The following is a 13526-nucleotide window of genomic DNA, read 5'->3' as shown; positions in this document are numbered from 1 at the left end:
AAGTCATCTTTAAGATGATGAGTTCCAAGTGTATGTATTTATCCAGAACTGTATAACCAACATTAGTCATTATGTCCAAACCCCTATTTTTATCCGCTATCCTAGGATATCTCGACTTCATATGCTCAAAATTGATCATCATGCATTTATTGTCTAACTCCTAGATCTTTGGGATGCCAGCTTAGTAGCTGTTTCTTCTAGAAGCTTTCCCTGACCCTTCCATGTTCCTACATGCCCCCAGTGTCCTGTCCTTACCCTGTCTTGGCCACCAGCATTACTTTACTAGAACGCTCAATTGCCCAGACACCCCTAGACTGGAAGCTCTGTGACAGCAGGCAATAGGTCCACTTTGTCCATTGTATCTGGCACCCAACACGGTACTGACAAATAAGAGATATATTCATTGCTTATGTGTTGAAATGTAAGTTCCATGATTGTGTAACATCCTTCACTTTATTTTCTAGTTCATGCAATTGCTGAAATCGAATCCAACGTTCATGAGACATGATTTCTCCCAGAAAGTAAGTCAAAAGGACCAGCTCCCACTGCTCTAATCTGTCAGAGGGTCTGGTGCATCTCCTACATTGTTCCTGAAAGGATTCCTACATCATTACTTACTCCTGAAAGTCAGTCTTCTCTGACACAATGCTCTACTAAAGAAAATAAATATTTTTATATACTAACACAGTCACAAACACAAGTGAATTACTCAAAGATATTTAATCTGATTAAGCCCCTATGGTCCTGTCATTCAATTAGGTTTTTGTCATCTACCTACTAGGTAGTTCTTCCTGTGGCACAGGGTGGAGGGTGCCTTCCAGAGTTTCTGTAAAGTCCTTTAAAGAATGGTTTCCTCTGGGATGCCTGGGTGGCTCAGCAGTTGAGCATCTGCCTTCAGCTCAGAGTGTGATCCCAGGCCCAGGGATCGAGTCCCACACTGGGCTCCCTGAGAGGAGCCTGCTTTTCCCTCTATGTCTCTGCCTCTCTCTTTGTGTCTTTCATGAATAAATAAATAGAATCTTAAAAAAAAAAAAAAAAAGAGTAGTTTCCTCTTCGGGCAGGGCCCCTTGTCCCTGCCTGCCTTTCTACCAATTATCCTTCATTAACAACACTAACTCACACCTAGTTCCTGTGTCAGTAATAGGGTAAAGTGAGTACTTTCCTCCAGCACAGAATTTTAGGTGGTACTAATGTGGGAAACAAAGACAAAAGAAAATTTAAACTTCCTTACTCCCTACAGCCCACTGACAGACAAGTCCTTGAGATAGGCAGAGGGACATTCCTCTAGGGACTCAGCTGCCTCCATTTTAATACACTGCTCAGGGCAAAAGGCAAGCATACCTCAACCCCAGGATCCTGTAAATCTACTTTAACAGAAAAAAATTCCATTGGAAACTTCCTTTACCTCTACTCACCCAAGATACATGTTGGCAATCATCCTCCAAGCATATGACTCACCGATACATATCTGAAGGGTCTCGGGACTGAGTTTTTACTAAACAGTAATACCATGGATTTCACAGCACATGTCAAATCAAAACGCTACACATGGAGCGTGGAAAGCTTGTTTCCAAAATGCCTGGGAAGCTTAAGCTATCCCTAACCTTCTCCCAACTTGAAACTCCTCACAAGGGCAGGGCAGCTCTTTCTGCCCACAGGTCCTGTCCAGTGCTTTAATAAAACCACCTTTTTGCACCAAAGACGTCTCAAGAATTCTTTCTTGGCCATCAGCTTCGAACCCTAACATCTTTCCAACATCAATAACAAATGCAAGTAATTTATGTAAAGAATACCTTTAATTAATATTAAACCATATAAATTAGTGCTTTTAAAACATTCATGATGCACTAATAGCAGAAATTTAAGTAAAGAAAAGAAAGGACCCCCCTTGAAAGTTCCTGTGAGTTTTCAAGGGGGAGCAGGGCACATATGACATTTTGGTAAATTCTGTTTAAATTCTTACCCAAGAAAATGGAAAGATCTGACCTAAATGTCCTCGATGCTTGTGCACAACACTACCGTTTCTCGTTAAGAGTACAGTCAAGAGGAGATCCTAGGAAAGACATTTCACTAACCAAAGTTACACAAAAAATATCTAAGATATTCACAGAGACCCAAATTGTCAAGAATACGGATCTTTCAAAAAAAAAAAAAAAAAGAAAAAAGAATACGGATCTTTCAACTGAAAAGGAGGAGGTCATCTTCCACAGATCGCTCAGCCAGGCGTCTCGTTCCATCTCAGAACCTGAGATCACAACCTGAGCAAAAATCAAGAGTCGGATGCTCAACGACTGAGCCACTCAGGCGCACCTAGGGTGAGTCTTCTCTTGATGACCAGGCCTGGTACCCTCACCTCGATATTCGAAAAACTGAGAACACAAACTTGAAGGGAATTTCTTCCCACACAAACTGATTTTGTTTTTTATTCTTAAATGCCCTCTAGGGTATTCTATTAACTTCCCTTGTAGAATCACGGAATTTATAAAGGATCTTCAGGTCTATTGTCTGGCACATCACACAAATCCTGTATCTTTAGTCTATATTGGTATTGTCCATTCTCCTATAATTACTCTACTTGTTCTCCCCATGAATATTAGTTGAGCTCTGGAAGTGATGGGGAATGGACCAGTTGCCTAGAAAAACAAGTTGGGTGAGATGTTTTCTCTCCCCTTAAGGTCTTTTACAGACTTCTGCCGGGAGGTGTTTTAAGGAGAAGATAAGGTAGCTCAGGGCTCAGTCCTTTCCTTCTGCTAAAAAAAAAAAAAAAAAAAAAAAAGGCAAAGTACATGCTAGGTAGCTTGTAGAGAGAAAATCCTAGATTGGGGTGACTCTTATGAATGCCCCAATTCCAACATGATGGCTACCTGCTTGTGCTCTGTCACCTTCCAAAGGGCCATCCAAACATTCAGACCACAGCAGGTCATTAAAGGCTCCATGCCTGCCTTCTAGAAGAGTGGATACAGCCAAGCTTAGTAACAAGGAAGAGTGAGTAGGTAGGTTAGCAATCAAGAGCAAGCAGGGCCAAGGACTGAGAATACACACCTTCATGTTTTGGCCTGAGGTAACACTGCTTATTACCTGCCACACTGTAGATATCAGAGTGCAATGGAGCCCTCTCTCCTCCAGAGATGGATGGAGATAAGAGCAGGCGATGGGGGTTCATCGTTGTCTCTGAGTTGTCTCCAGAGCATCTCAGGAAGACAGTCGGGTGTCACTTGAGTAAAGACCCACCACGACTTGTGGATCAATAGCCTGGTTGCCCTGAGCTGTGTGAATCAAGGAGAGTCTGAGTTTAGATGTGTGGCTCTGTGTAGGACACCAGGCTAGGTATTTTCCTGTGGTGGCCAGGCTGTGGGCAAGGTTGAGATGAGGCCATCCTGGGGGGTTTCCTCTAGTGCTGGGCAAAGGCTGACAACTGTGCTCTTGCAGCCTGAACCCCAACGTCCTGAGCACCTGAAAGCAACCAGAGTCCCAGTGGTTTCAGCAATAATCCCAGTAGGTGTGGTCGATGCCAGTTAAGAGTAGAGTGGATATTTTGGCCAGTGTCTTGCACAGGCCTAACAAATATGGCTGTGATGAAGCAAACTAGTTCGGTGTTTTGTGAACACCTTCTGGTAGGAGCAGGAAATCAGAGCCCGTGTAGTGAACATGATGTATTGAGCCAGGACACTGGGCCTCGTGCTGAGGATGAAGAGTTGACATAGGAAAACTAAAGAGACCCCAGGAAATCCATTTTTTTGTTGCTTTTCTTTCTCCCATTCCTGCTACAACTTGCACTCCACCCTGTGCATGCCTTACGGTGTGTCCTCCTTGTAAGGGACCAGGAGTTAGTGATTTTCTTCTGAGTCTTCAAGCATACTAGGTAATATCTTGGGAATGAGTACACATAATGAGCATGCCGGCCGTCATGTGCTTCTTCCCAACCACTGGTGCTAGATATCTGGATGCCAAGACTTCCTGGCCCCAGAGATTAAGTGGTTAGGACCTTGTCCTTGTTTGACCAGTTCCTGGATGCCTGAGAGATCATGTGCACCAGACTACAATCATCAATAAAAACTCCAGACCCCAATGACAGATGAGACTCTCTCATCTTTCCTTTCTGAGTCTCCTAGACACTCCATGTGCCACTCTGACAGTGACACTCTGTCACTGCTCTATTCAAGAAATCCTGCTCTCCTTCCTGCTGGCTCACGTTTCTATCCTGTGTAGCCAGGGACTCTCCTTGCTAGTCCTCCCAGACTTCTTCAGTGTCCTCCGACCTGGCCTGTCCAAGTAATCTTGGTGAACACAAAGGGACCCTCAGAGGAACAACAGAACCCTGAAATTGAGTCTGTGCAGCACAATTCCACCTTTGAGGTCCGGTAAGTTCCTTCTTTGGGAAACAAAGTTGGTTTCGTGCCAACATAATTTCTGTCTCTGTGCTTTTCTGTGTGACTGGTCTTGTCTCCTGGGAGGATGGAAACCTGGAGGGATCAACATAGGGACTTGGTCTCACTTCCTATTCTCTTTGTGCTCTGAGTTATTTCTGCTGGCTCTGAAATGTTAACTTTCACTTTAACTGCAAACCAACTATCCTCATTCCAGTTTCTAGACCATTTCAATGTGGTTAGTTGTCATGACAAATGGAGTCATTTGGCTCCGAAGTAAAGAGACACCCCTTCCTGCCAAAAGATGTTCTTAGAGACTAAGAACCTTGAGGAGGTGCCTGAAGTTCTTCCTGGAGACAGGTAGTAGTCCCATAGGAAAATCTTATACCCCCCCATGATAAATAATTAATAATCAATCATCTCTGGGGGATAATGATGGTTTGCCCAGGAACACACACGTATGGATTGATTGTCCAGTGCTCCCAGCCCGCATGAGGGTTGTAGACTGCTGTTGGATGAAACCAAGACACTCCAGAAGGGAAAGGTGACCAACTGGTGACTCATCTCTGGGACATTCTCTCCATAAACAGCATATTCCATTTACCCCATGCTTTCCCATTAGAATACGTGTTGGGTTTCTAACTCTCTCTTTTCCACTACTGGATGGATGTCCCCTAGTGGCAATTCCAGGATGCTGGAATGGCTTTTAAGAGATGGATGGCCAGTCCTGCAAAGGACCAAAGCTCCAGAATAAAGTGTGGTCCTGCCACTGCTAGTACACCAAATTTTCCGTTTATGGGGATGGGGCACTAGGTAGGCTAGTCACTGGTCCGTGGGGGTTGGCTCCCTGAATGAGACACAGGGCAGGCTGGTCTCTGCTGTGTACAAGTATCCTTAGTGGATGGAAGAGGAGATAGGTGGCAAGCTGGATCTTGTGATGACCCAGAAGGTCTTCCACCTCTTCTGCCGGGACACGTCCTCTGCTCCTTGGAACATGCCTCTCCTGGAGGAACTGTGCTCGGGGCTCTCGGAGCAGCTGGATGACCTGGAGGCCTGTCCCCTGCAGGAGGCGGGGCTGGCCGAGACCCCCCTCATGCATGAGGACTCCACCCTGAGGACCTACTTCCAGAGGATCTCCCTCTACCTGCAAGACAAGAACCACAGCCCGTGTGCCTGGGATATGGTCCGAGCAGAAATCGGGAGATCCTTCTTCTCCTCGACAATCTTGCAAGAAAGAATCAGGAGGAGGAAATGAGACCTGCCTGGGTCCCCACGGAAATGAATCTCCTGACTGATCAGAGCACACCTTACCCTGGTTTGTCATGTCAAAGACTCTCATTTCTGTAGTAATGGTAACATGAAGGAAATCAATCTGTCAAGTGTTTTCAGGAGTATTAAGTGACATCATGTCAACTCTACAAGGCCTAGTTGATTCAATTGACCATGAAGATCTATCTATTTAACTATTTATAATATTTAAATTATTTTTGTTTGTATAATATTGGCTACACCTTCACAATACTATACAAAATATTGTATAATATTTTGTTTGTGTAATATTAGCTGTACCTTCACTTTGTGGTTAAGAGAAAAGATATATACTTTATACTTACTTAATTTTTAATTTTTTGTTCATTAAATTCTTCTCTGAAAAATTCTTATATTTGTTTCTTATTTAAAGAGAAAGCATGTCTAATTATAACCTAATGGAAGAATGGATTGTACAATTCACTCACTATTATTTTTTTAAAAAGCTTTTTATTCTTTTTTATTTTTATTTATTTGAGAGAGAGATAGCAAGAGAGAGCACAAGTGGGGCAGTGGGGCAGAGGATCAAGCTGGGAGCCTGACCAAGGCCTCAATCCTTAGACCCTGGGACTATGACCTGAGCTAAAAGCAGACACTTTCTGACTGAGCCACCCAGGACCTCTTCATTATTATCTTATTTACATCCTAAATAAAAAAAAATAGAATCCTTAAAGTCAGTTTATACGTAGTTTTCAGGATAAATCTGGACATAAATCCAATCTTTTGTCTGTATCTTTGAGTTAAGTAGGATAACCAACCTCGAAACAATAATCCTATTTCGTTAGTATCAGTTATGTTAAGTGTTATAATATGAAAAGGGAAAAAATGGAATCTCTCAGTGGAAACTGGAAGCAGAAATGATAGGAAATAAAATGAAAAGCACTAGATATTTCCCACATTTGACTGGTAACATCCAAGTGTAAATACTCTTAAGAAAATGGACATTTGAGTCTGCCATTTACAAGCCATTCCATTAACTTAAAGGCCAGAAATGGAAGTGGTCACACGTAGAGAGTACGGAATGAGAATAGGACTTAAAATTGATTCCCTTGTGGGTTCTGTCTGGCAATTTTACTTCCAAGTACAAAGCAACTAACTGAAACCAAGAGTTTGCGACAGTTCTATGCTTTTTGGAAACTCTCTTATGAGAAGCCTTGTTCTCTCCTTTTTCTCCTGGTGACTATTTTTGGACATGAGGGAATGTCCCTGTTACAATGATGTAACAGTGGCTGTAGCAAAAAGGAAATAGAAAGCAGGATGATTTAACTCTGTGGCCTGTCCAATTATTTACAACAGAAGACTGTCTCCTACAGCCAGTGATGGACTAAGATAGTGACCAGGCCTGGACACCTGGCTTGTGTTCTCTGCATCAGGCTGCTCCTGCTGGATGATTTTTCTCCAGAGGAAAAAAAGGGTTTTTCTCAGAAAGAACTTATTCCAGTAGTGTAATAAGCCAATTTCCTTAGCTTTTATATATATTCTTGGAAAACAGTTTTCCAAAGAACAATTATGCGGGGAGTCTGGTTGGCCAGTTTGGGTAAGTATCCAAGTCAGCTTCAGCTCAGATCCTCATCTCAGGCTGGTAGGATGGAGCCCCACATCAAGCTCCCCACTAGCACAGAGTCTGCTTAGGATTCTTTCTCCCTTGGGTGCCTGGGTGTCTCATTCCATTAGGCGTCTGTCTTTGGCTGAGGTCATGATGCCAGCATCCTGGGATGGAGCCCCTCAATGGGCTCCTGCTCAGTGGGGCATCTGCTACTCTCTCTTCTCCCCTGCTCATGCTTTCTTTCTCTCCCTGTCTCTCTCTTTCTCCAAAAATAAAGAATCTTCTAAGAGCAGTTAATTTCACAGGAAAATTGAGTATGAGATAGAGATTTCTCTGATATCCTTGGTTCTGTATTTGCATAGTGTTCCTGAAAATCAACTTTCCCCTACCAGAGGGAACAATAGTTATAGTGCCTCCAAGCCCTGAAGGCTGTGATCTAGTCTTCAATATTACAATGGTCTGTGCATCTCTAATGCTCAACCTTGGAGCGGTCCAACAAAAAATTTCTTCCTTATTATTTGTTATCTCTCTTTGGGTTTTCTTGAGTATCACACAAGAAACATGGATGTTGAATTTGTGGAAGAGACCTGAAATGTCTGCAAGATGAGTGTGACAAACCTGTAATAACAGGCCCCTGTGATTGGAGGACTTTGTCTCCATTCTTTCCTAGATTTCCAAGTCACACTTGGAAGGTGGCCTTTCCTGACTTGTGAGCTGTCATTGGCTGCCTTGTGGATATTGCTTCTGTCTCAGCCTTCATATGATGTAGGCTTATGGAATTAAATACAAATAGATTATATATTATTATTTAAATTTACAAACTGTATTCAGCACATCAGTAATTATATATAGTGTGAAACAGAAAAATATTTTTGAAAATACCTTGATGAGTATCTAGTAGCAGGTGAAGTAAGAAATTACATTCTTACTGAGGCAAGAGTAAAATTCAGTACACTAAAAACAAATGTCAACTAAATAAATTTAAAGTTTCAAACCTATTAGCAATTTGGAATCATTTTATTTTTTTTTATTTTTTATTTTTTATTTTTTATTTTTATTTATTTATGATAGTCACAGAGAGAGAGAGAGAGGCAGAGACACAGGCGGAGGGAGAAGCAGGCTCCATGCACCGGGAGCCTGATATGGGATTTGATCCCGGGTCTCCAGGATCACGCCCTGGGCCAAAGGCAGGCGCCAAACCGCTGCGCCACCCAGGGATCCCTGGAATCATTTTAAATATATAAGTACATTGAACTCATTATTATGTCTTCGTAGAAATTATTAATTTGTATATGTGCGTTATGTATTATATTACAAATTCTATAAGTAAATATAGGTTTCTATTCAAGTTTGGTATACAATTACACATCAAAACCTTTAAACTTTAAATTTAAGTTAAAAATTTTTAGTCTTTCTTAACCCTGCCTGCGTTGAGTTAACAATAAAAAGAGCAAGATTTACACTTTGTTTTGTATGTACAATGTTCAAAAGGAAGCATAGTACATACGCTGTACGCTAGAGACAGCGCATCCGGGTTCCGAACTTTTCTGAATGATGCGTGAAAAGCCAATCCAGAAGACTCTGGAGGCAAGGGCAGTCATGACAAGCACGCCCACGTAGTTGGCAAACAGTGCTCTAGAGCCAGTCGAAAGTGCATCATAAAGGAGATCAAAAAGAGAAGTAGAAAGTGAGGGAGACGTTCAGAAATGGAAAACGCGTCTGTTGCCTACTTAAGCCCCACACACGAGGGAAGATGCTCAGAGAAGCTGGAGCCGCGGTTCCCACACTTGCCCAGCGCAGCCAGGCCCACAGCCCCTGCAGGATCCCCGATGGCCCTGCCCTGCTCCTTCTCGCTGGCCCTGGTGCTGCTCAGCTGCCACTCCCTGTGCTGTCTGGCTTGCGACCTGCCCGACGCCCACGGCCTGCGCAACTGGAGGGTCCTGACGCTCCTGGGACAGATGAGGAGACTCTCCGCCGGCTCCTGTGACCACGACACCAATGACTTTGCCTTCCCCAAGGAGCTGTTTGATGGCCAGCGGCTCCAGGAGGCGCAGGCCCTCTCTGTGGTCCACGTGATGACCCAGAAGGTCTTCCACCTCTTCTGCCCGGACACGTCCTCCGCTCCTTGGAACATGACTCTCCTGGAGGAACTGTGCTCGGGGCTCTCGGAGCAGCTGGATGACCTGGAGGCCTGTCCCCTGCAGGAGGCGGGGCTGGCCGAGACCCCCCTCATGCATGAGGACTCCACCCTGAGGACCTACTTCCAAAGGATCTCCCTCTACCTGCAAGACAAGAACCACAGCCCGTGTGCCTGGGAGATGGTCCGAGCAGAAATCGGGAGATCCTTCTTCTCCTCGACAATCTTGCAAGAAAGAATCAGGAGGAGGAAATGAGACCCGCCCGGGTCCGCTGGGAAATGACATTCCCTGACTGATCGGAGCACACTTGCACGTGTCCTGCCGCCTCAGAGAAGCTCACGCCTGCCGTCACGGTGACACGAAGGCAATCGGGGTGTCCAACGTGTTCAGGACGGGGCGGCACCATCAAGTGAAGTCGACAAACACCGTTTACTTTCAGATAACCTTGCCCATCTCTCTACTTTACTATATATATATATATATATATATATATATATATATATATATATATATATATTTATTTATTACTATTCATAGATTTACTGGGTTCTCTTTGTATACTAGAAGGCATCCCGTCACTCTGTGATTCAGCCGGAGTGGGAATGATTTCTATTTATTCACTTTTATATTCTTTAGTTCATTAAACTGTTCTATGCAAACATTCTTGTATATGTTGTTTCTTTCTAGAGGGATGGAGTCAGAATAGAATCTGATGAAAGAATAGATCGTATGGCCCTTTTCCTCAAAATTCTGTTACTCTCATGAAAAGTCTAAGCATAGTCTTCCTTGAGACCAGTGCGTATGTGCCTGGCAGGATGGAGGCGCACACAATGAATCCCAACTCCTACCTTGTATCTTCGAGTTCTGTCGAGAGAAAAAAAAAAAAAAAAAAAAAACCTCCAAACAACCATCACAGTGCAGTAATGGCAGTAATAGCAAAAGAAGCAGACATATGGGGATATAAAATGAACAGCACTGGATACCTTCCCTAAAAGACTGGTGTATGTCCCAGTGCAAATATCCATAAAAAAAATGCATATTGCAGTCTGCCATTACAAGCCGTACCACTCCCTTCAAGCCTAGCAATGGAAGCGGTCCCATGAGAAAGGAGTCCTGAAGGAGAAGTGGTCTCCAAATGGATTCCCTTGTGGATCCTGAGTGGCCATGTGACTTCTAAGGGCAAGTCACTCACTGAAGCCCAGAGTCTGTGAAGCTTCCACGCTTTTTGGAAACTCTCCTCCAAGAGGCCTTCTTGAATTCTTTTGCTATTGATGACAGATCATTTTGGATAGGAGGGCACCTCCCCATTAAAACCATGGGACATTAGCTATAGCAACAAGGAAAGAGAAAGTGGGAGGATTGTACTCTGTGGTCTGTCCAATAATGTAAACAGAAGACTGCCTCCTACAGCCAGCAATGGACTGAGATAGTGACCAGGTCTAGACACCTGGCTTGTGCTCTCTGCATCAGGCCGCCTCTGCTGGATGATTCATCTCCAGAGGAAAAAACAGGGTTTTCTCAGAAAGAACGGATTCACAGACTGTAATAAGGCAATTCCCTTATTTTTTATGTCTCTCTCTCTCTCTTTCTCTCTCAGTGTATTTTGGAAAATACAGTATTCCAAAGAGCAGCGAGGTAGGCAATGTGGTTGGCAAGGTCGGGTAAGCAGCCAGATCTTGGTTTCAGCTGAGATCCTCATCTCAGGGTGGTTGGATGGAACCCCACATCAGGCTCCCCACTAGCAAAGATTCTGCAGAGGATTCCTTGTCCCTGGGGCACCTGGCTGGCTCATTCCGTGAGGCATCTGTCTTTGGCTGGATCGCCAATCCCAGGGTCCTTGGATGGAGCCTGTCATCGGGCTCCTTCTCAGTTGGGAGTCTGCTGCTCCCTCTCCTCCCCTGCTCATGCTGCTCTATATATTGCTTTCACTCTCTCTCTGTCTCTCTCTGTCTATCTCTCTCTTGTTATCTAAAAATCAAGATATCTTTTACGAGTAGTGAGCTGCACAGAACAATAAATACAAAAGAGACTTTTCCAACATCCGTGGTCTGTATCTGCATAGTGTCCCTGAAAATGAACCTTCAGCCACCAGAGGGAATCCCTGTGACAAGGCTTCCAAGGTTCTGAGCTCTGTGAACCAGTCTTAGGTAGTCCGGTGGTCTGGAGGCTCTCCAAAGCTCAGCCTGGGAGGGCCCCAACCAAAGCTTCTTCCGTCCTGTTTGTTGTCTCTCCTTGGGCTTTCTTGAGTACCACACAAGAAGCATGGCCGTTGAATTAGTGGAAGAGCCCTGAAATGTGTGCAGAGGAGGGCGACACACCTAGGAATGACAGGCCCCTGTGAGCAGAGGAGTTTGTCTCCATCCGTTCCTTGATCTCAAAGTCCCTGGGAGAGGTGGCCCTGGCTGTCTTGGGAGCTGCCTTTGGCGCTTTGTGGATGTGGCTTCTGTGTGACCCTGGAGGTGATTTGGGCTTTCAGCATTTCAGAACAAAGAGATTCTACATGATTGTTTGACGTTACGAAAGAGAGTCAACGCATCAGTAACTGTACACAGTGCAAACACATGTCAAGGAAGCAATTCAACTCTTGGATTCCTATCAGCACTTTGGCATCGTTCTAAATTGTGAGAGACTCTGCGTTCATTCTCTTGTCTTTGGAGACATGGTTCACCTGCATATGTGCTTTCCGTATCAGAAATCATGTACCTATCAGTACTCGATAGGTCACTTTTCAACGTTGGCCATCCCATTCCACGTCGGAAGCGTAACAATTGGCCTTCATGTTTACCAGCGTTAGACATCCTTAACCCTGCGTCGTCTTCACATGAGAAGGGTGAACCGACACGGGGTTGTGTATGTACAAAGTTCACATAGGAGCATGGGACATACACTGGACTCTAGAGACAGCGCATCCGGGTTCCGAACTTTTCTGGATGATGCGTGGAAAGCCAATCAAGAAGACTCTGGAGGCAAGGGTAATCAGACAACCACGCCCACGTAGTTGGGAAACAGTGCTCTAGAGCCAACGAAAGTGCATGATAAAGGAGATCAAAAAAAGAAGTAGAAAGTGAGGGAGACGTTCAGAAATGGAAAACGCGTCTGTTGCCTACTTAAGCCCTTCACACGAGGGAAGATGCTCAGAGAAGCTGGAGCCGCGGTTCCCACACTTGCCCAGCGCAGCCAGGCCCACAGCCCCTGCAGGATCCCCGATGGCCCTGCCCTGCTCCTTCTCGCTGGCCCTGGTGCTTCTCAGCTGCCACTCCCTGTGCTGTCTGGCTTGCGACCTGCCCAACACCCACAGCCTGCGCAACTGGAGGGTCCTGACGCTCCTGGGACAGATGGGGAGACTCTCCGCCTGGTCTTGTATCAATTACACCAATGACTTTGCCTTCCCCAAGGAGGTGTTTGATGTCCAGCGGCTCCAGGAGGCGCAGGCCCTCTCTGTGGTCCACGTGGTGACCCAGAAGGTCTTCCACATCTTCTGCAGGAACACGTCCTCTACTCCTTGGAACATGACTGTCCTGGAGGAACTGTGCTCGGGGCTCTCGGAGCAGCTGGATGACCTGGAGGCCTGTCCCCTGCAGGAGGCGGGGCTGGCCGAGACCCCCCTCATGCATGAGGACTCCACCCTGAGGACCTACTTCCAAAGGATCTCCCTCTACCTGCAAGACAAGAACCACAGCCCGTGTGCCTGGGAGATGGTCCGAGCAGAAATCGGGAGATCCTTCTTCTACTCGACACTCTTGCAAGAAAGAATCAGGATAAGTAATGAGACCCGCCGGGGTCCGCTTGGAAATGACATTCCCTGACTGATCGGAGCACACTTGCACGTGTCCTGCTGCCTCAGAGAAGCTCAGGTCTGCCGTCCCGATGACGGGAAGGTAATCGGGGTGTCGAAGGTGTTCAGGATGGGGCAGCACCATCAAGTCAAGTCGACAAACACTGCTTACTTTCAGATTAGCTTGCCCATCCCTCTATTTACTACTTTTCGTTTATTTATTTATTTATTGATCTATTTATTCCTATTTATACCTTAACTGGGTTCTCTTTGTATAGTAGTAGGTGTAACGTCACTCTGTGATTCAGGGGTACTGGGGATGCTTTCTATTTATTCAGTGTTTGATTCTCTTGGTCATTAAACTGTTCTCTGCAAACATTCTTGGATTTGTG

General features: G+C 45.1%; 1 protein-coding gene across 1 annotated transcript; it reads left to right on the top strand.

Moving 5' to 3' along the window:
• The first annotated feature begins 8919 nt into the window (after positions 1 to 8919).
• On the top strand, positions 8920 to 9614 carry LOC112911646 (interferon alpha-1/2). Its single transcript, XM_025988299.2, has one exon. It carries the CDS (start codon positions 8928 to 8930, stop codon positions 9612 to 9614), a length of 687 nt encoding a protein of 228 aa, XP_025844084.2. The 5' UTR covers positions 8920 to 8927.
• The last annotated feature ends 3912 nt before the right edge of the window (positions 9615 to 13526 follow it).

This window comes from Vulpes vulpes, chromosome 12 (assembly GCF_048418805.1).
Source record: "Vulpes vulpes isolate BD-2025 chromosome 12, VulVul3, whole genome shotgun sequence".
Lineage (NCBI taxonomy): Eukaryota > Metazoa > Chordata > Mammalia > Carnivora > Canidae > Vulpes > Vulpes vulpes.
Note: the sequence above shows the minus strand (reverse complement) of the source record. Positions and strands in the feature narration are given on the sequence as shown.